We start from the raw sequence: 24,360 nt of genomic DNA on the forward strand, positions 1-24,360 counted from the left end.
TCATCTATCCGATACACCGTAGCTCACCAGTTCCAGGAGTATTTATGCAGCCCCAGGCCATAACATTACCACAAACATGATTGGCTGTGCCTACAATTATCTTTTTACTTACTTGTATGTACAGTCGCGATCAAAAGTTTACATACACTTGTAAAAAACATAATGTCATGGCTGTCTTGAGTTTCCAATACTTTCTACAACTCTTATTTTTTTGTGATAGAGTGATTGGAGCACATACTTGTTGGTCACAAAAAACATTCATGAAGTTTATTATGGGTCTACTGAAAATGTGACCACATCTACTGGGTCAAAAGTATACATACAGCAATGTTAATATTTGGTTACATGTCCCTTGGCAAGTTTCACTGCAATAAAGCACTTTTGGTAGCCATCCACAAGCTTCTGGTTGAATTGTTGACCACTCTTCTTGACAAAATTGGTGCAGTTCAGCTACATTTGTTGGTTTTCTGACATGGACTTGTTTATTCAGCATTGTCCACACGTTTAAGTCAGGACTTTGGGAAGGCCATTCTAAAACCTTAATTCTAGCCTGATTTAGCCATTCCTTTACCACTTTTGATGTGTGTTTGGGGTCATTGTCCTGTTGGAACACCCAACTGCGCCCAAGACCCAAGATGATTTTAGGTTGTCCTGAAGAATTTGGAGGTAAACCTCTTTTTTCATTGTCCCATTTAAAGCCCCAGTTCCATTGGCAGAAAAACAGACCCAGAGCATAATACTACCATCATCATGCTTGCTGGTAGGTTTGGTGTTCCTGGGATTAAAGGCTTCACCTTTTCTCCTCCAAACATATTGCTGGGTATTGTGGCCAAACAGTTCAATTTTTGTTTCATCTGACATCACATAGACAAAGATAAGACCTGGAGGAAAGTGCTGTGGTCAGTGGGCGTGTATGCGGAGGTAAGAGTGGTTAATGTCTGTAAATTCCGGACTATAAGCCACTACTTTGCTCCTACGCTTTGAATCCTGTGGCTTATAGAACGGTGTGGCTAATTTCTGGATTTATATTTGCTTACTTCCGTAATGTTTTGTATTCAACAAAGTTTTCATAAAACACGAAGAGACATTGAAAAGGTATGTTACTGTTTGTGCTAATGCGCCATCTTTTGGAAGAGTTTGCTCAATGCATATTTGACGGGTGGAACATAATTTCCCTTTGTTTAGTGCTTTGAACCACAAGTACAAGTGCCATTTCGTCTTCTATACGTCCATAGCATTTCTATTCGTATGCTTTTTTTCCATTTGTCAGTCCAAAAAGCATTTGTAAGTTTTACAATATGGCTAAAACAATTCACAATTGCTAAACCGTCACATGTTTGATAGTAGTGTTTTCATACGTGCAATGGTAATGTATTCAAGCTAACGTCATTAGCATTAGCTAATATGTTAACACGTTTACAAGTGTCTTTGTTAGTATTATTGGAATTATTGAGTCTGTTTAGCTGCTTCTGCAGCTAGTGAGTCCATGACAATAACTTTGGTTTTGTTCGATCAGGCGTTATACTGCTGTGTTACAGGCACCGTTTGGAAAAAATTAAGGTACAGTATGTAAATAAACATTTACAAAATCGTAAGTAACTCATTTCACAATGTATATATCTGCGGCTTATAGTCCTGTGCGGCTAAAAAATGTAAAAAAAAATTAGTAAAACAAAAATATTGTGGGTGCAGCTTGTATACTGGTACGCTCTATATTCCAGAAAATACGGTATGTCCGTGACACTGCTTATACCACTACTTTTCTCTGCCGGGGAAATATTTGTGGCTGCTATCTGCACGTGGCCGCTAACAAAGGTTTGACTGTAGTTTAAAAGTGGGCATCACCTCACCTGAGTGCGATTGTCGAGCTGATCCAGTTTAGCTTGAATGCTGTGAATAGTTTCTTTGATTTCGGGCTGAGCTGCATCAGCAGGGTTTCTTCCTCCAGAGGAGATACCGCCGCCGCCACTGAAACCAGGTTTGTTGACCCCTCCCTTAAAGTGCTCGTTCATGGAGATATTTGTCGACTGCAGGTCCTCAATAGTTTTGGTCAGAGTATGGATCTTGTCCTCCAACTGCCTCATTTTTTCACTATCCACCCTTCCTAAAAAAGAAAGACAAAGTCAGTGCCGACAATAGTGTCCAAAGTTAGGCTCGCAGCGGACGCACATGTCAGCTCACGCTTCTGGGATGCTCAGTTGCTTCCGATTGGCAACTGGTGTATGGCCAGTGCTGCAGTGTGTGGTGTTTTTTTTCTTTACTTCCTGCCTGGTACGACCGGCTGTCATGTTTAAAGCATTTTTTTCAATAAGGTATTTAGTTTATGAGTTGGTTTCTTTTTGGGATTGTGCAGGTGTAGAGGTAGGGCATCACGGTGTTGCAGTGGTTAGTGCTCATGCCTCACAATACAAAGGTCCTGGGTTCGATTCCCGAGTCTTTCAGTGTGGAGTTTGCATGCTCTCCCAGTTACTGTGTGAGTTCTCTTCAGATGCTCTGGCTTCCTCCCACCTCCAAAGACATGCACCTGGGGATAGGTTGATTGGCAACACTCAATTGGCCCTAGTGTGTGAATGTGACTATGAATATTGTCTGTCTGTCTGTGTTGGCCCTGCCATGAGGTGGCAACTTGTCCAGGGTGTACACTGCCTTCCGCCAGAGTGCAGCTGGGTTAGGCTCCAGCCCCCCAGCAGCCCCAAAAGGGACAAGCGGTAGAAAATGGATTGATGGAAGCCAACTTCTTTTGAGACTTTATGGCATGGGAGAGTTTTTTTCTTTTGTAAATAAATACTCTGAAAAAACAGCTTTGAGTATTAAAAACCATAGCCAATGTTAAAAATAAAACCTGTTTACTTAAACCCACTCAAGACACCGCTACCAGCACAATATCAGTCGATAGAATGGACTTACCCTCATTAGAATTATATTCAGTTGTATAAAATGACTGTTTCCATGCACTAAATTAGTCTGATCCCTCAAAGTCCGTTTTTTTGTATTTTTATACCAATATGTGAAGTCCCAGTGTCCATGCAAACCCCGCTAAAAGGAAATATGCCCCCACACATATTTCCTTTTAGCACAGAGAAATGTATTGCTTTTTTGGTGACCTATGACGTCACACTAGGCATTTGCGGCTCCTTACATGTATACAAACTCGCTCTATTGTACCTGATGTCCGTTGTAATATTTGCACAGATTACAAATACTATGTTTCTAAGAGCTATGTTGATGTTAAATAGCCAGTGTTGGGTTAGTTACTGAAAACCAGTAACTAGTTACAATTACTAGTTACTTTATTTCAAAAGTAACTCAGTTACTAACTCTGTTACTTACACCAAAAAGTAATGCGTTACTGTGAAAAGTAACTATTTAGTTACTTATTTTTTTCTTCTTTTTTTTTTAAAGCACCCATTAATGCCCTTTTTGCCTTCATTTCAGTACTGTTATTGCACTGGAGAATAATACAATCTGTTGATCAACTTGACATACATTTTTATTTTCCTTTTAACATAATTGTTTGCCCAACCAGTCTACATGTGCTTTGTGGACTTGGAGAAGGCATTCGACCGTGTACCCCGGGAAGTCCTGTGGGGAGTGCTCGGAGAGTATGGGGTAACGGACTGTCTTATTGTGGCAGTTCGCTCCCTGTATAATCAGTGTCAGAGCTTGGTCCGCATTGCCGGCAGTAAGTCGGACACGTTTCCAGTGAGGGTTGGACTCCGCCAAGGCTGCCCTTTGTCACCGATTCTGTTCATAACCTTTATGGACAGAATTTCTAGGCGCAGTCAGGGCGTTGAGGGGATCTGGTTTGGTGGCTGCAGGATTAGGTCACTGCTATTTGCAGATGATGTGGTCCTGATGGCTTCCTCCGGCCAAGATCTTCAGCTCTCACTGGATCGGTTCGCAGCCGAGTGTGAAGCGACTGGGATGGGAATCAGCACCTCCAAGTCCGAGTCCATGGTTCTCTCCCGGAAAAGGGTGGAGTGCCATCTCCGGGTTGGGGAGGAGATCTTGCCCCAAGTGGAGGAGTTCAAGTACCTCGGAGTCTTGTTCACGAGTGGGGGAAGAGTTGATCGTGAGATCGACAGGCGGATCGGTGCGGCGTCTTCAGTAATGCGGACGCTGTATCGATCCGTTGTGGTGAAGAAGGAGCTGAGCCGGAAGGCAAAGCTCTCGATTTACCGGTCGATCTACGTTCCCATCCTCACCTATGGTCAAGAGCTTTGGGTCATGACCGAAAGGACAAGATCACGGGTACAAGCGGCCGAAATGAGTTTCCTCCGCCGAGTGGCGGGGCTCTCCCTTAGAGATAGGGTGAGAAGCTCTGTCATTCGGAGGGAGCTCAAAGTAAAGCCGCTGCTCCTCCACATCGAGAGGAGCCAGATGAGGTGGTTCGGGCATCTGGTCAGGATGCCACCCGAACGCCTCCCTAGGAAGGTGTTTCGGGCACGTCCGACCGGTAGGAGGCCACGGGGAAGACCCAGGACACGCTGGGAAGACTATCTCTCCCGGCTGGCCTGGGAACGCCTCGGGATCCCCCGGGAGGAGCTGGACGAAGTGGCTGGGGAGAGGGAAGTCTGGGCTTCCCTGCTTAAGCTGCTGCCCCCGCGACCCGACCTCGGATAAGCGGAGGAAGATGGATGGATGGATGGATTTAACATAATTAATGAAAAACTGTGCAACATAAAAAGGCATTCCTCCTTTCTTTAAACTTGGACCAATGACCATGAATAAAAAACAAGTTAAAGTGCAACATAAGAAGGCACATCATCTTCCTTGAAACATAAAGCCTGACATCTGGAGTGATGCTGCTGTCTTCCACACTTGGAGCCATGGATTGTAGAATACTTGTTTTCAGTGGCAGGATCATTGACACAGATGGTGAAGTTTCAGTGCTCAGTAGAGATGGAACACTTTTGAGGGGTTTAAGCACCTGGAGGACCTCACCTGCCACTCTCACATCATCATCAGACAGGGTGACATTTGTCTTCAGGGTGTTGTGGGTCAATGCAGAGTATATAGCTGCCTGCTGCTCCAACATATCATAAGTGGAGTTCCACCTCGTTGGGACATCATGTATGAGCAGGCAGCTTTAGCATTTCTTGCTTTGTCTTAAGCACATGAGCAGCTGTTGTGCTTGGGTGGAAGTAAGAAACCTTCCTGATCCTCCCAAAGAGGCGCTCCATCCTATTGACTGAGATTCCCTTCTGTGATGCCAAATTCACTATATGTGCAAAGCACCTATCTGTGGTCCCAGTCCTGCCTCATTCTCTGTAATTATTTGATTTTTGGCATTATCACGTGTGACTGGGATATCTTTATCTTCCATTCCTCCACTGCTTGTGTCAGTACCTGCGCAAGGTGACTCTCGTAGAGGGGGCGTGTCTTCTCATCTCCCAGTCTGCTGTGATGAAGTGAGCGCTTATAGTTCCGCTGGACGTCCACCCGTCTGTCATGAGCGCAACAGCTGATGCTCGGGATAGTTCATCCACAACTTTTTTCTTCTCCTGCTCATAAAGATCTGGCACAATCTTATTGCTGAAGTGGGTACGCGACGGGATGTCGTAACGTGGTTCAAGCACGTTCAGCATGTGTTTAAAACCCTCGTTTTGCACAACCGAGTCTGCACTTATAAACACACCGATTCAATGGCGGGGGCGTTCAAGCTCCTCCGTTACTCCGCTCGCCATGACCACGCTGTGTGTGGACTGAACGTGCCAACAACTTTTTTTTTTGTTTCATATATCAAACCGCGGATCAGTTGTGTGCCTCATCCCCTCCCCACACCCACACACACACACACATAGACCGCGCCTCTTTTCTTCTCTCCGGCTTGTGACAGAGGAAGATTCAGAAGAACGACACCGCAGCGCTTCTGTTTCTAGCCGATACTACATCAAAAGTAACGTAAAATAACGCAGTAACGCATCATGTAGTAACGGTAACTAAATTACTGAATAAAAAAAAATAACGCGTTAGATTACTAGTTACCGCCGAAACTAACGGCGTTACAGTAACGCGTTACTTTGTAACGCGTTAGTCCCAACACTGTAAATAGCAGACAGCATCAAGTAATTATCTTATATTGTGCTACGAACATGATACTATTACCAAGAATGTATCGGAGACAAGTCTGAAGCAAAGCAAGACTGGCAGGAAAGAGTTTTACGAAGGAATTTTTGGACGGCGAATCATGGAAACAAAACTTTCTCGGATTTCATTCATAAGGCTCTGTGGATTAAGAATTTTAAATCCAAAAGAAAAGACCGGCTGAAACTGTTCCACATGAAGGTTGCATTTGTTCTAGACTATCTTGCCAGTTGTGTGGAATACAGAGTTATTGTTAATCAGTTTGGAGTGCACAAATGCAGCGTGAAGAGGTTTGTGTACGCTTTATAATTCGCCTTTAATATACCTGCTTCATTCTCTTTCATCCCATTCGTATTTCGTTCGGGTGTCCGAATTAAGCCGACATTCTACATATCCTTAGCTACCTTCTTAAATAAATCTCTGTTTCTTTTTTTCTCGCATCGATGCACTTCAAAATGTTCTGTTCTTTTAATTTGTGAAGCATATAAACAATCTCCTCATCATTACAATTGTTGCTTCTTTTTATTTAATGGTATCAGCTTTTACGTTACATCCAGCGCATTGAGACTGGCACATGCGTGATACGAAGGGCCCCACACCGGCGGCCCAGGCCCACTCGAGAGATCTGGTTTCAGATCGCATAATCTAGGTGTGTTAGTCCGACTTTTCAAAAACCGAACACAATCGGATTCAGGTGTTCTATAGGTTATAGGATGTTTCTTCATAGCCAAACTATTTGAGAAATCAGGTTAATTTAGTGCTTGGACACGTTATGATTTGCACAAGAAGACACCTGAAACCAAAAAGTGCCTGTTTCCTGTTGTTATTTGTTACAAGGCTAAAGTGCAGAATCCCTTCGGATGGGTTGAAAGGACATACTTGTGTGTGAGATATAGGTGGTGTGACAGACCACCTCCTCTGATCAGGGATGGCTCCTCTCACCCTCTCTTTGAACCATCAGTTTTCCCTGTCCAGAATATGTAGATTTCTGTCCTCATAAGAGTGTTGATTCTCTCTGAGGTGCAGGTAGACAGCTGAGTCTTAAACTGAACAGTTTGGCCATCTGTGCTATTACTTGCGCCTGCTTAGTGGTTGTTTTGTTTCACCAAAATATAAATCAGTGCATTTGTCACTGCATGGACAGCATGCTTTTTCCCTGGGTGTAAGATATTTGGTCTTTGGGGTGCAGTAAGTGTTGCCTCAGTGTGTTGCCAAGTGCGAGGTGTACTGAAACGTTGTGTTGGTTAAACAATCTTTAGAGTTTCTCAGATAGACCTAATATATGTGGAATGGTTTTCCTATTTTTCCTTTCTTACCTGCTTTGTTCCTGTTTCTTCTACAACCGGGTGGACTTTTTATGAACGACTAGTTGGGGTAACCACAGTTTTTGGGGGCTTCCCTCAAATGCTTATTTTTTCTCTCTGGCCTGTGGGCTGGTGGAAACGTTATCAGCTGTGTTGTAGGGTTTTGGTAACACCCAGCTTGTGTTCCAGTGAATTGTGTGACTCAAAAAGTAGGTATTGGTCAGTATGTGCGGCTGTTGTCTCCAATGTGGACGTCGCAGTCCAAACAAGGCAACTTACTGTCTTTGACAACCTCACATCTGAACTTGATGTTTTTGTCCAATGAGTTTATGTTCAGTAAAGGCGTGCACTTCTTGGCTTCTGATTGTAACCCCTATGTCATTCACAGCCTTGGGGCCTATTCTCCCATGTGTTTAAGTGGAAAAAGCTGCGCAATTGTGCAGATTTTGGCTGTGTAGCGTGTCCCCCTTGACTTAAGTCTGTCACCGCGGCCTTCATTCAAGATGCACGCTTTGGGTGGAGCAACCTTTAAATGTGGGCGTTCCCTGTCAAATCTGGTCTGGCGCGGATTCTCTCACCGACTTAAATACTTTTGCTCCTACACGCTTCTGAGGCTTTAATAAGTCCAGCGGCCTAGGGAAGTGAAACATTATATCGCACATGAAGTTTGGTTTCAGTCTACACCCCTTTTACAGTAATAAAATGTTAAAAAACAACTTTCAAAAGGATATCATATCTACTCTGAATGCTTCAATTGGATACATCTGTAAACATCCATTGATGATTGATTGATGAGTAAGGACCATAACGTAACTCTTTTAACAATCATAAACCCAAATGCACGTGGCTTTGTCTCTTACTAAGTGGAAGAGAAGGAGAGTGCGATTACTGCATAAAACACATGGTGACTGTGCATATTTCAGACGGGTTTGGACATCCTGTTGTGTACTTGTCTATCAGATGCTATAAAAAGTTTAATCTATTTTCGACAGATTATTATTCACATCCAGCCAGGAAGAAGAAGCTGTTGAAGCGTACATACACACACAACATCACCATGACGACACACATACATATATCTGTATGTTGGATGGATACGGGTTTTTAAAATTTTAAGTGTTACATTTTTCATGGATTTTAATGGCATTCACAAGTGTTAGGAAAACTCCTTGTTTCATGATTTTCACACAGCCAGAATCCAAAAACGTCATGGCAAAGTTGATCTCATTACTAATAATGAACCCGCCTTTATTCACGACTTATGCACTAGTGGTTCACTTTCGTGGGGGGGATGTGTCCGTAGGCTGAATAGGAAAATACAATTAAGAGAAATGTGCCAAACTTCAAGCGCGTAAAAAAACGATTAAGCACAAATAGGGCTCTTGGTGCTGTTCCCCTGATATATTTCAGAGTTGTCTTTTCCATGTCCACCTTGTAGTGCAGGGATTCTCAAACCGTGGTACGCGTACCACTAGTGGTACGCAGGCTCCATCTAGTGGTATGCCAAAGAACCAATTGATTAAAGTACATCTATTTATCCATTAATTTGCTAATAATTAGGTTCAGAAAATGTTGACTCAGATTGCACAAAATCTTTGAAATTGGAAAACATTTGCCAGTACTGAGACCTACCAGAATTTAAGCCACGTTAACTTCCGTAAACACTGCAGCATGTGTGATGTAATGTCTGCATGCGGGTCAGATTGCGTTCACATTAGACATCGCATTTGTTTTGTAATATGAACGACTACAGTATATAAAAAGAACGAGTTAAAAAAATCAAAATCGGACATCCTACCCTGCTGTGTACATAAACTAAGTCTGTGAACATGAACTGATGAGAGGCAACATGTCTTGATTGAATGCAATGAGAAAATCTATACAGTGCACAAAATCCAAATCCAAAATCCAACCTAAACTCAAAACAAATAAAAAACAAATAACAATTGATTCTGTACTATTTTCAATGCAAGTCCGTGTGACAGGTGACAACAAGTGGTCACAACAGATTAAACAATGACGATGTCTGCCAAGACCTTTTAGGCAGAACGAGGTGGTCTGCATCAACAATCATTTTATTGAGCAAAACTGATTACTGTCGGCGGTAACCACACCAAAACTACTAACTTGCAAAACGGGCCACTTTCTGTCTTAACCACACCAAAACCAACTATACGTCGGATTGACAGCAGCCGTGCTCTTTCATTTGCGCACTCGACTCAGCCAGTGACTACGTTTCTATGCACTAAATTAGTATGATTTCTCAAACAGTTCCACTCTAAATAAGCATTCTACAACCCTTGGAAACACCTTAATTTGTTTGTGTTTGGCTTTTGAAAAATCGGACTCACACACCCAGATTATGCGATTGGAAACCAGATCTTTCAAGTGGGTGTGTGCTGCCGCAGGGGACACTTCTTATCGTGCATGCGCCAGTGTCATAACGCAGGTTATAGCCCAGAGGTGGTCGTTGCATGATGCAGAAAGGACGTCAGAGTTCTCCCCTGACATCCAGGTAAGAAGAATATTTATTCCAACGATGAAGGCAAAACATACAAACGATGGCACAACAAGCTAAGGGAAAGTAAGAACTTAGCCTGAGGGACCTGTGTAAAGTTGGCCTCACCACCTTGTCCAAATCTACCCAAACTTGTCTCAAACGTTTATGCTACGTTTGTTCTGGTTTGTGATGCAAACATTGCGTGTCTGCCGTTCCGTTTTTTATTATTATTCTTAAATACATCTTCTGACTAGTGATGTCATTCAGCGCCCCCACCTTCTCCAAATCTAGCTAAACTTGTCTCAAACGTTTGTGCTACGTTTGTGCTGGTTTGTGATGCAAACATTTCCGTTTCTGCTGCTACAGGTTTTAAATTATCCTAAAATACATTTTCCGACTCATGATGTCATCCAGCCCCCCCACCGTGTCCAAATTACTCCAAACTCTGTCCCATGGGTTGGTGCTATGTTTGTGCAGAAAAAAATTATGGGCTAACCAATATAGTTTTTAAGTTACAAATCCCGTTTCTATATGAGTTGGGAAATTGTGTTAGATGTAAATATAAACGGAATATAATTATTTGCAAACTCTTTTCAACTCATATTCAATTGAATGCACTACAAAGACAAGATATTTGATGTTCAAACTCATAAACTTTATTTTTTTTTTGCAAATAATAATTAACTTAGAATTTCATGGCTGCAACACGTGCCAAAGTAGTCGGGGAAGGGCATGTTCACCACTGTGTAACATGGCCTTTCCTTTTAACAACACTCAGTAAACGTTTGGGAACTGAGGAGACACATTTTTTAAGCTTCTCAGGTGGAATTCTTTCCCATTCTTGCTTGATGTACAGCTTAAGTTGTTCAACAGTCCGGGGGTCTCCGTTGTGGTATTTTAGGCTTTATACTGCGCCACACATTTTCAATGGGAGACAGGTCTGGACTACAGGCAGGCCAGTCTAGTACCCGCACTCTTTTACTATGAAGCCACGTTGATGTAACACGTGGCTTGGCATCGTCTTGCTGAAATAAGCAGGGGCGTCCATGGTAAGGTTGCTTGGATGGCAACATATGTTGCTCCAAAACCTGTATGTACCTTTCAGCATTAATGGCGCTTTCACAGATGTGTAAGTTACCCATGTCTTGGGCACTAATACACCCCCATACCATCACAGATGCTGGCTTTTCAGCTTTGCGCCTATAACAATCCGGATGGTTCTTTTCCTCTTTGGTCCGGAGGACACGACGTCCACAGTTTCCAAAAAAAATTTGAAATGTGGACTCGTCAGACCACAGAACACTTTTCCACTTTATATCAGTCCATCTCAGATGAGCTCAGGCCCAGCGAAGCCGACGGCGTTTCTGGGTGTTGTTGATAAACGGTTTTCGCCTTGCATAGGAGAGTTTTATCTTGCACTTACAGATGTAGCGACCAACTGTAGTTACTGACAGTGGGTTTCTGAAGTGTTCCTGAGCCCATGTGGTGATATCCTTTACACACTGATGTCGATTGTTGATGCAGTACAGCCTGAGGGATCGAAGGTCACGGGCTTAGCTGCTTACGTGCAGTGATTTCTCCAGATTCTCTGAACCTTTTGATGATATTACGGACCGTAGATGGTGAAATCCCTAAATTCCTTGCTGGTTGAGAACGTATTTGTTGACAAAGTGGTGTCCCTCACCCCATCCTTGTTTGTGAATGACTGAGCATTTTATGGAATCTACTTTTATACCCAATCATGGCACCCACCTGTTCCCAATTTGCCTGTTCACCTGTGGGATGTTCCAAATAAGTGTTTGATGAGCATTCCTCAACTTTATCAGTATTTATTGCCACCATTCCCAACTTCTTTGTCACGTGTTGCTGGCATCAAATTCTTAAAGTTAATGATTATTTGCAAAAAAAAAAATGTTTATCAGTTTGAACATCAAATATGTTGTCTTTGTAGCATATTCAACTGAATATGGGTGAAAATGATTTGCAAATCATTGTATTCCGTCAACTGAGTCAAAAATTGTGTTATATTTACATCTAACACAATTTCCCAACTCATATGGAAACGGGGGTTGTATAACATTTCAATATTTATTTTATTACCACCTTGTCAAAACCTCCCTAAACCAGTACCAATTGTGTGTTCTATGTTTGTGCTGGTCCAGTCATGGGAAGTCGTCGTGGAGCAGGAGGCTTGGGTGAGCGTGGAGCGGGGACCGGTCTTAGAAGCCGGATTTGAGCTTTGGGAAGATGGGAAGTGGGTGAGGTCGGCCGAGCTTGCTCTTTAGGGGGCGGAACTTGAGGGTGAATGCTAGGCTGCCAATGGTTTGCTGCCTCCGCCATTAAAAACATGTCCTTATTGTCATGTGTGCATATTGCTGTTAAATGCTTCATGCTAACTCCTAAAGGGGAACAGCACTTTTTTTTTTTTCACAATCATTATGAGGAGCAAGATGACAGATGTAATTTTTTTCAATGCACTCTAACTCGTAAATAGACGTAAATACAAGTCCACTGATAACGAAGTTAATGAGAGGTCCTCTACTCCGCCCATAAAAAAAAAAAAACATCCAAAAAGCGTCAACAATACTCAATTTATATTTTGTGACTTGAATATTACCAAGTATTAGCGATATAATGCAGACACGCTATTTTTAGCGGCGCCGTGATTAGAAGGAGTTAACAGCTTGTGCTGTTGTATTGACATCAGCGGCTGCGATGAGCTGCTTTCACGCCTCCGAGTTCAAAAGTTTATTCTAGATCAGGGGTGCCCATTACGTCGATCGCGATCTACCGGTCGATCGCGCAGTGTGTGTCAGTCGATCGCCAGCCAGGCATTGAAAAAATAGACCTAAAAATTTGCGATCATAAATCTTCCCAATGACGTTACTTGATTGACATTCAAGGCACCCGAGGATCGTGTGAGATGACGCTGGCTGCAGCCAGCTCAGTGTGAAGGAAAAAAAGGCCGCCAGGAAGGCGAGAAACAGTTTTTATTCCAACCGTGCCGTCAAAAGTCTAGAGACTGACCGCACAGTTCCTGTCTTCACAATAAAAGTGCTGCTCGATGCTGCCTGCGCTAACAAAGTAAGAGTCTCCGAAAGCTAGCGCAAACAAGATGGCAAGCCACGGAGTTTGCCGTCGATCTATTTTTTTTAAAGTGTAAAAAAACGAGTATGGAAGCCGGACAAACAGGATGCCAAACCCAACCACTTCAATGTGGTATTGGACAAGAAGGAGGCCTTTTTTTTTTCTCCTCCACGATGTAAAATAGAAAATGTGGAAGTTGTCAGCACTACTGTGAATCTTGTGTGATTACAATCCATGCAAGTCATCAGAATCAGGTAATACACCAATCTATATTCTTGTGCCATCTTTCATGAAGACAAGAATATCTTCATGAAAGATGGCAATCTATATGTTAAACATGCATGTATTTTGTACACCTCTTACATGTTAACAAAAAAATAAATAAAAAAAATATATATCCATCCATCCATCCATTTTCTACCGCTTATTCCCTTTGGGGTCGCGGGGGGCGCTGGAGCCTATCTCAGCTACAATCGGGCGGAAGGCGGGGTACACCCTGGACAAGTCGCCACCTCATCGCAGGGCCAACACAGATAGACAGACAACATTCACACTCACATTCACACACTAGGGCCAATTTAGTGTTGCCAATCAACCTATCCCCAGGTGCATGTCTTTGGAGGTGGGAGGAAGCCGGAGTACACGGAGGGAACCCACGCAGTCACGGGGAGAACATGCAAACTCCACACAGAAAGATCCCGAGCACGGGATTGATATATATATATACATATATATATATATATATATATATATATATGTATGAAGTAGATCACCTCGACTTGGTCATTTAAAAAGTAGCTCGCCAGCTGAAAAAGTGTGGGCACCCCTGTTCTAGATCATAAAAATTGCCTCTAGAGTGAAGAAGGATGAAGAAATCATCTGACAAGTTGGTCAACTTTGGCATCTAATTTACACCCAGAAATGGCGAGAAATACGCAAAAAGACGCTCGGTCTGTGCTAGGTTGCACCCCCCCTTTTTCTTCGCGAGGATTAAGAGTCATTCTTCATCTAAATTGGAATATTTGAACATCCCAGCAGTCAGCATCCTAATGACAGCAGACAGTGTACGATAAGGGATGTATTATTATGTTTGTTGGCTCTCATACAGCAGTGAGTAAGAATCAGTGATTTAAGAAAAAAAACATCTTGATGCGTTTTTTAAATTAATGCGCCACCGAATGCTTTAAATGAACAAAATACATTAATCATAAATGTTATTATAAATGTGCCTGTTACTACATTACACATATACTTACATCATGTATATAAAACCTTGATGGAGAAGTTTGGGTGTTTTTTAGAGCGCCTTACAAGCAGAATAGAGTGACTCCCTTAGGCTCCATTGTAAGCAGACTTTTGATCGCATTTATTGACTATTAAGAATTGTGAATGATTGCAAAAATTCTGAAAGAAGTGCAGTTCCCCTTTAATTCAGCAAAACAAGTGGGCACTGTAGACCCACCCTCCCAAATCGCATTTGCACTACAGCACACATGGCGATGAATGTTCTCATTCATCCAAGTCATTGTAATCTCAGGGCCTTCAATCGATTGCTACTGGACTGTTTGGTTTGTCTTGGAAGATGTTTCGCCTCTCATCCGACTATGCTTCATCAGTTTGTACTCATACACTTAGATTGGTCAGATCTAGTCTAGTGTAAACTAGATCTTGTCTAGTTTGTATTAGACCTGACCAATCTAAGTCTATGAGCACAAACTGATGAACCGAGAGGCGAAACATCTTCCAAGACAAAGCAAACAGTCCAGTAGCGATTGATTGAAGGCCCTGAGATTACAGCACATATCTCATTGTGCAAAATGTGAATGTTGTAAGGTGAATAAAATGTGATCTCAACAAGGGGTACATGTCTCATATTCTTCCACTCAAACATACAACATGCAGCTCATGGAAAACAAAGATGTGTTATTTTCATTGTAAGTGGGCCAAATCATTTATATAGCTGAGATAGGCTCCAGCGCCCCCCGCGACCCCAAAAGGGAATAAGCGGTAGAAAATGGATGGATGGAATAATATAATGGAAATAACTGCTGTTATTTGAACATCATAATAAAACCTTTACTTGTTATGTCAGCTTTGAGACAGGTGTGATGCTGGTGTGGCGACAGTGTGTATGTCTGGTGTTGATCACATGTGGTCCATTGACTGCTCGGGGGTTTGTGCGTTTCCTCAAACACAGAAAAAATTAGAGGGAACATTGCATTAGACCCATAGTAATGTTAGCTGTTTGCTAACAGTTACATTGTCACGCAAGGCAATGGTTAGCCATGTAGCTTGTAGTTTGTTTTGCACTAATAGTGTTATAAGGTCGCGTTGGGCAACAATTCACAACTTATCTTAATGTATTGTATCAATGATTATGCTCATCCCCTCCATGTGAGCGGAAATGTGATGTTTGTCTCCATGCTGTGGAAACGCAAATCACAACGGAAAACAGCCACAGAAAAAGGGTCTTGATTCTACGTTTTATACAATAATGGATTCGATTTTACAACTCTTTTTTAGACACTCAAACCACTTTACAGTGAGAAGCCATAATTAATTCGCTCTACATTCACACACTGATGGTGGTAAGCTACATTTGTAGCCACAGCTGCCCTTGGGTAGACTGAGGGATTTGCGCCTACGGCTTCTCCGACCACCACCAAATAAATATTCATTTGACACTGGGAGCACGGTGGGTGAATTGTTTTGCTCGAGGACACAATGACCGTGACTAAGATGGCGGAAACTGGATTCAAAACCCTCAAGTTGCTGTATGGCCTCTGTACCATCTGAGCGAGGCCACCTATATAATTGTCTTAATTTTGCGTGTATTGCTGATTCAGGGTCATGCTAAATTTTTGTGCCAAAAGAATACAAGTAATAATCCACTTACCACCGTGTCCCCCATTCTGTCCCAAGCCAGTGTTAAAGCCTCCTTGTCCAGTGCTCAAACTGCTTCCTCCTTGTCCTGGCTGGGACTGAGGCTTGCTGGAGACTCCTGTCCCTCCAACTGGACCATTGTTGCAGTCTTCTCCAATGTAACCCTGGCAACACTTCCACTCCATCTGTGTCACCATTTTATAGGCTACTTTGTACCTGGGCCTCATGTAGGTACGATAGCTGCAAGACAAATCAGAAAAAAACATAAGTCATCAATCAAATTAATTGAAAGGTGTTTTCACAATTGCATAATGCTGTTCTTTGGCTGGGTTACTATCTATTTACCAGATGTGAGTAGTAATGTGCTACCTTTACTCCATTACACTACTTCTGCAATTTTTGGATAAATTATACTTGTCAGAGTAGTTTAAATGCAACATACTACGTATATGTTTACTTTTACTTAAGTGTGTTTGTGAAAAAAACCCACTATTTTTACTCCTTTGCATTGAGTTTGATTCCAACTGCTATATGTATTTAAAGGAGCCATATGGCCCTGATATGTCAAAAGGCATTAATAAATCATGTTCTTTTCGATTACCTCTATAACTGATAAGGGTAGTTCAGCCGGGATATACTCATTTCAAAATACAGCCCCAAAATCTTGTTATTGTTTTCATTTCGATGTCCTCCCTTTACCGTTTGACCAATTAAAAAGTATGTCAGTGTGTCACATCCAGGTTGCCAGTTACGCACCGCCATCTTCGTCTAGCTACTGCCACTGGTAAAGTTACTAAACATGTCAGACCTTAGTAAATCTAAAAGGTGTAGCTACGATTCTCAACTTATTCATGACAAAGCCAGGAACAAAACAAGGTTTTGTATCGGGGATGCCTTTGAAAGATGGAGACGATTAAAGGCGGAGAAAATGTTTTCATCTGATGCCAAACTTTCTAATTTCCTCTTTGATAGGTAAGTAAGGCATTTACGTTTTCTTATTACTTGTAATTAATGGAATAGGACATTTTGTATGTAAACCGTCTATGACCTTGTCTAACAAAGCTAGTATGTTTATGAAAAGAATGCTTAGCATGCTTGCGTGGTCAATGACACATCGACATATAGGCTAACGGGGGAAATATGTGCCCGTTAGCCTGTATGTCGATGTGTCATCCAACTGACAGGGAAAAATATATTTTCGACAAGTAATACCTATGTGGATATGGGTAGTGCCAGTGCCTACTTCATTCTCAATATGCCGATAGGTTGAAGAAATGGGTTCCAACATTAGCACGGCTGTCATCATGGCAATGTGAAACATAAGAGGACAGCCAAATCACATGATAAAACAATTCCTCATTCGTGTTTGCATATTGTGGACTATATGTAACAAGTTATATGGCTATCTGAAACGTTTGAAACAGTAGCCTATAGGCATACCTTGGTAATATGTCTCCTCTTTAGTTTTGGGCATACATTAGGCTGCTATGCATGCTCTACTTATTTTCACCAGTAAAACCATTGCTAGCGTTGGTTGTAGTTCGTTTTAGTCTTTGTTTTCTGATAGTACTGACAATAACCATATGATTGCCATTTGTTGTGATATTGTACGCAGGCATGACATTCTTCTTCCTGAAAATAGCCTAATTTCTGTGTAAAATGTGTTGGTTAGAGATTTGTTATTGACACAATCCTTGTCTATTCAGCTATTATGGTCTAAGCACCACAACCCCTAGTAAGAGGCAGTGGAAGTTTGAAGTTCCTTGGAGTAGCCCAGTCGATCGAGCTGGATTTGGCTGCGTATCTGGCAACCTAGGTCAGGGAGAGGGCGATGGGACTACATAATTTTGACCGTGATTGCAGTACCATTTCTGGCCAGATTATTACATATGGCTCCTTTAATCTATTGATTACTGCTTGCAAAGATGCATTGTTTTGGCGTGCAAAAGGGACTTCTTCCATCGTTGTCACATGCCGTTGTTTTCACCAAACAAAAGTAGGTATTGGTGACGTTTGACTCCATTTCATCAAACAAACGGAGCCTGGCAGTCACATGGCATTACTCATATTCAAATGCAACTTTGAGCAAGTTAACATGAAAATTGAGTCCTCCTTAGTGCACCCTCCCATCTTAATTTCTGACAATGCTGTTTGCAACTTGCTCAGAGTTACATTTTTCAAACAAAAAAATACAAGAACACCACCAGCTACTTTATGTTACCATTAGTGGCTTAAAAGAACATCCGTCCATTTTCTACCGCTTATTCCCTTTGGGGTCGCGGGGGGCGCTGGAGCCTATCTCAGCTACAATTGGGCGGAAGGCGGGGTACACCCTGGACAAGTCGCCACCTCATCGCAGGGCCAACACAGATAGACAGACAACATTCACACTCACATTCACACACTAGGGCCAATTTAGTGTTAACAGAACATATGTATTTTTAAAGTGTCTACATTTTTTACAATTACTATTTATATTGAATAAAAAAGTCGTAAGAGAGCAATATTTATTGCTTAAAACACATTGGAAAGTTTAGGCATCAGCATAAAAGTTGCAAACACTCCCTCTAGGTTTGGAGTCATTAACTCGCCTGCTGTGAGATAATAAATGATATTGCTGGTGTACCCACATTAGTTATAAAAATATATATATTTGTTAACGTCTATTCGCATCTTTATTCGCACCAAATTACATACAGTACCCACAAAATGACTGATAATATTAGCATATCACACCTTTTTAATCAGGCTTTTTTACTGATCATGTTAAATTCTTATTTTTTATGATGTAACATCAGTATTAGTATCTGTTTTGAAAAAATCCTAATGATATGCATACCTAGTGCTAACAAGGCGGTGCCTGGAGACACTCTTCTAAAACTTCACCTTCCCAGTGAAATACATAAAGCAGGGGTGTACAAACTGCAGCCTGGGGGCCATTTGTAGATGGCAGTTGTTTTTTTTGTAAAAATAAAATAAACAAAAATTAAAGCAAAGAGTGACGATTTAGAACAAAAATGCCTACTCCAACAAATGTAAGATGTAAGATTTTTTTTACATAAAGATTTATCTTTTAATTTTAAATATGTAAATTAAATGTGACTAAGAAATGTTTTGATATTTTTATGAAAGGGACTAATCCTCCTATTTTCTTGTTGTCTTAATGAGCAACCTGTATTAACATTATTTAATTTTAAGGTAAAAAAAAAAAGTGCCTTGAATCCCATGGGATGCTAATGCTTCATATGATGAAACTTTGTGAAAATGTAACTGTGGAGGAGCGATTGCAACACAGTTGCTGTGTACAAATATATGTGTGCGTGTTTGTGTCACTGATAGTCTGCCCAACACACAGACACAAACAATGTGTGTATGCATATGCACCCCAAATGTAACTGTAGAGGAGCGGTTGCATTACAATTGGCTTGAATGTGTGCGTCCATGTGTGTTAATATTCATAAGCCACTTTTTGAAAATCTTCTCCCTGGCCGGAGCTTTCATTAAAAAATGCTTTTAGAGTCGAAAAAATATGTTTGCAGGAAAATAGAAGGTCAAAACACAACAAAAACTGCCTTTTTAGAATATTGGTGTTGGTGTGGAACGACATAGCTTTAGATTCTACAAACCAGGACACAAAATTACACCAATACTTCCACCCCCACCTTGCTCAAGAAACATGTAGAAAAACTCCACAGGGAGCCTTATGTTGGTGTGTGATAGAGACACCAGATACTTCCTTATGTCCTCAAACTAACCGACTGTTTGAAAAAGAACACTTCTTCAAGGCTTGAGCGTTGATTTGATTTTCTTTTTTGTCCATCTGCCTTTCGGGGCGAGACATGACTGAAACCTCAACATGTGATTCTGTTGTCTTATTTTTACTCAGTCCGAGTTGAGAGATGTCACAGTGCACCACAAGTATGTTTGAAACCAGCTCTAAGCCAATCAGGTCATCTGAAAACAGACTGACCCTTGATTGCATCAGTCTGTGAGGCAGCAGAGACAACTGACAAGGATTGCAAGAACAACACCTGGTAAAGTTATTAAAACTTCTCCTAATGGCAGGAAGTTCAGTCTATATGCGAGGAAGACTGCAGTCTGAGTCAGTGTGCATGGTACACATTTTAACACTCGTGCAATGCAGACAGCTCATGCTTCCAGGTTAATGACTGAAATAACACTGAAGAAAAACAACTGTCTGGTTCTAGAAAAAAAAGAAGCAAAGGTGTCTTGGTTTTCGTTTCAAAAGATCCCACTATAACCAAATGGAATGAAAACTGAAGAAATGTTCCCTATTGGAAAAATGAAAATCCAATAATTTTTTCCATACACCCAAAATATGAAGACAAAACAAATGTAATAGATAATACTAGTATATGTTTACAAAAAACGCAGTGAAATACATATAAATAATGAATTACATTGACACATGAACTTTTAACATCGCTTTTATTTTTATTGAAAACACGGGGAGCAGGTGAACAGACTACTTTGTTATGCGCAATGTTTGGCTGTACAGTAACCGAAATGGTAACGAAAACCAAGGCTAACTGTCGGTGAACATTTTGGATGTGTTTTTTGGGCCTTATAGAAGACCAGAAAATTTCCTTGGAGAATCCCAACAATAACAATAAATGCCTCAACAACTGTTAGGAAGGGAAGAGCCAGCAGCTTGGAAGCACTATCTAATCGGCATAAGTACCCCTGGGTAGAGCTTCGCCCGCTATCAGCAGCCCTCCTCAGCAAAGTCCATTTAGAAGCTAAGGTTCAAGAAACTCATGCAGCTGCAAAGGAGCCCTCTCAAGTCAACTGAGAGGAGTCAGCGCCAACGTCTGCAGCTGAGCATGGACTGCGAACAAGCTTTCACGCTGTCCGATCCGGCCTGACTCCTAACACACTCTAGCTGCTCGTCTTCTTCTGCATGATTTTGGATGCTTCCATTTCGACTAACTCGCTGGCAGACCCAATTGCCAACTGCATAAAGCTCCCAGGTGCACTCCACTGGTCCCTTGTTCCCATGCCAATACAGTCACTCTCAGTCTGGTGAACCATTTTTCCGATTGTATCTTCCCAAAACTGGCTGATCTACTGGTAGATTGCGTTCCAACTACATGGTATTTCCAAGGATGTGGTCTCAGAGAGAGGTTTTCAGTTTTCATCTGCTGTTAAGAAGACATTTCTGCAAGTGCCTGGGAACAGCCCCAATCTTGCCATCAGGCACCTGGGGAACCTCAAGTTTCTGCGACCTATAACACACACGTTTTTTACAATGAGTTGCCTCTACTTGTGGTGCTTTGGACTCTTTTTATTCGGTTCGCATATGGATTAAATGTTGACGGCAGCATGGCGGGCTACAGGATCATCTATAGCCGAGGATGGGAAACTAGACAATTCTCGCAACAGACACAACTCGTATTCTCTGACATTCCCACAGTAAATGAAATAGAGTTCCTTCAGCTGCCTGACACTTTATACATAACTTGCTATCTACTGTACCAATTTCAAACAATTGAGAGGGTGTGAAATACAATATACTCAAAATGTTTAATTGACTCAGCGTATTCTTAATACAGCTAAGGGATTCAAATATCATTCTACGATGTCTGTTTCTTTTTTTAAGGAAGAGTAAATGCAGATGTAAATACTGCAGTATGTAACGTTTTTTTATAGGTGTATTTGCTATATGTACCTTGTATGCTATTTTATTGCAAATACTTTGAAAATGTGCTCTTAATTCTTACTATACTTACTATTAAATAGCAGGAGACTGTTGGCACCTATCACACCATACAGATATTCCGTCACACATCTTAACTAGTCAAACCTTGGTATATAATAAGTACGAAATATTAGCTTGCATTGGATGAAGCTGTGTTTTGCATAAATAAAAGATTTATGAACTCAATTTATAATCTCTGTCCAGCTATCCTCAGATAGGGTCACTCCTAATCCTACTCCCAAATTGACTTAATTGAATTTTGAGACTCAGTACATAAAAGGAAAATGTGTGTAATTGATCCATTAAAATTTAGAAGTGGTGTCAAAAACCCAACTAAAACTGTGTCAGTCGGTAAGTCTGGAAACCTTGGAAACTGCGGATCTGTAAATATCTCAAAAAGTGTTGATTATTATCACAAAGCTCCTGGAGACACGCAAACGTGTTGTCAATGTACAAACCTCGTTTCCATATGAGTTGGGAAATTGTGTTAGATGTCAATTTAAACGGAATTCATCAAATCCTATAAACGGAATACATCAAATCCTTTTCAACCCATATTCAATTGAATGCACTACAAAGACAATATATTTGATGTTCAAACTCATAAACTTTTTTTTTTTTTGCAAATAATAATTACGGTAACTTAGAATTTCATGGCTGCAACACGTGCCAAAGTAGTTGGGAAAGGGCATGTTCACCACTGTGTTACATCACCTTTTCTTTTAACAACACTCAATAAACGATTGGGAACTGAGGAAACTAATTGTTGAAGATTTGAAAGTGGAATTCTTTCCCATTCTTGTTTTATGTAGAGCTTCAGTCGTTCAACAGTCCGGGGTCTCCGCTGTCGTATTTTACGCTTCATAATGCGCCACACATTTTCGATGGGAGACAGGTCTGGACTGCAGGCAGGCCAGGAAAGTACCCACGCTCTTTTTTTACGAAGCCACGCTGTTGTAACACGTGCTGAATGTGGCTTGGCATTGTCTTGCTGAAATAAGCAGGGGCGTCCATGAAAAAGACGGCGCTTAGATGGCAGCATATGTTGTTCCAAAACCTGTATGTACCTTTCAGCATTAATGGTGCCTTCACAGATGTGTAAGTTACCCATGCCTTGGGCACTAATGCACCCCCATACCATCACAGATGCTGGCTTTTGAACTTTGCGCCTATAACAGTCTGGATGGTTCGCTTCCCCTTTGGTCCGGATGACACGATGTCGAATATTTCCAAAAACTATTTGAAATGTAGACTCGTCAGACCACAGAACACTTTTCCACTTTGCATGAGTCCATCTTAGATGATCTCGGGCCCAGAGAAGCCGGCGGCGTTTCTGGATGTTGTTGATAAATGGCTTTGCATAGTAGAGCTTTAACTTGCACTTACAGATGTAGCGACGAACTGTATTTAGTTACAGTGGTTTTCTGAAGTGTTCCTGAGCCCATGTGGTGATATCCTTTAGAGATTGATGTCGGTTTTGCCATCTGAGGAATCGAAGGTCACGGTCATTCAATGTTGGTTTTCTGCCATGCTGCTTATGTGGAGTGATTTCTCCAGATTCTCTGAACCTTTTGATGATATTATGGACCGTAGATGTTGAAATCCCTAAATTTGCACTTGCAATTGCACTTTGAGAAACGTTGTTCTTAAACTGTTAGACTATTTGCTCACGCAGTTGTGGACAAAGGGGTGTACCTCGCCCCATCCTTTCTTGTGAAAGACTGAGCATTTTTTGGGAAGCTGTTTTTATACCCAATCATGGCACCCACCTGTTCCCAATTAGCCTGCACACCTGTGGGATGTTCCAAATAAGTGTTTGATGAGCATTCCTCAACTTTATCAGTATTTATTGCCACCTTTCCCAACTTCTTTGTCACGTGTTGCTGGCATCAAATTCTAAAATGTAATGATTTTTTGCAAAAAAAAAAAATGTTTATCCGTTTGAACATCAAATATGTTGTCTTTGTAGCATATTCAACTGAATATGGGTTGAAAATGATTTGCAAATCATTGTATTCCGTTGATATTTACATATAACACAATTTCCCAACTCATTTGGAAATGGGGTTTGTACAAATCTTTAATGTTGTTTATCCTCACACTTGACCATCTTAAAAAGGCACTATCGACAAGAGAGGGAGGAAAAGCAGTGATGGGTGCAAGACTAGAAGTAGTCTGTAAATCAAAATTAGCGCTGAAACTGAACCCAAATTCTGATTGAAGTTTTTACGATCTGATTTTTCATAAAACCGGAAGTAGAAGAGTGGTTGGGTGTGTGAACCCTAGCCCTGAGAGATACTGGTTTAGTTGAGATAGCCTCCATACTCAGCCATAACTGAAGAATATCAAATGTTTCATATTGCAGCCAATATTTAGGAATTCTAATGTCGGTGGCCCTAAAGTAAAATTTTAAGTTTGGTAGTGCTAATCCTCCACAGTTTTACGATGAAAAATTCCACATGCCACTGTCCTTGTAAAGAATGAGATGTAGGGGTTCCTCTCACTGAGCCACATTAAACATTGTGTCTGCAGCAAACACATAAATTGAGCTGAACTTCTTTTTGGATGCACAAAAACTGTCTTGAAAATATGTATCATTGAATTCGTTCAGAAGGATACTGCTGTCTCTGAACAATCTTCTCTCTGGTCTTAGTGGCCTTTTAGCATCATTTAGATGGACAAGCAGTAGAAAATGGATGGATAATAGATAGGCAATCAAAGTAATCTATTTTCAAGGCAAGGCAGGTTTATTTAATATAGAGCACACTTTCTTACTTGAA

The 24,360-nt window shown here is 41.4% G+C and overlaps 1 protein-coding gene across 2 annotated transcripts in view; it reads right to left on the bottom strand.

Moving 5' to 3' along the window:
* Positions 1 to 24,360, bottom strand: part of emilin1b (elastin microfibril interfacer 1b) — a 105,024-nt gene that overhangs the window by 49,384 nt on the left and 31,280 nt on the right. For both annotated transcript variants that reach the window (XM_061963874.2, XM_061963875.2), the window contains 2 exons: positions 15,875 to 16,101; positions 1,851 to 2,104 (listed from right to left, as the gene is read on the bottom strand). In XM_061963874.2, coding sequence (XP_061819858.2) covers positions 1,851 to 2,104; positions 15,875 to 16,101 — 481 coding nt within the window. The remainder of the gene's footprint in view (positions 1 to 1,850; positions 2,105 to 15,874; positions 16,102 to 24,360) is intronic.

The sequence above is a fragment of the Nerophis lumbriciformis genome, linkage group LG06 (assembly GCF_033978685.3).
Source record: "Nerophis lumbriciformis linkage group LG06, RoL_Nlum_v2.1, whole genome shotgun sequence".
In the NCBI taxonomy this organism is placed as follows: Eukaryota; Metazoa; Chordata; class Actinopteri; order Syngnathiformes; family Syngnathidae; genus Nerophis; species Nerophis lumbriciformis.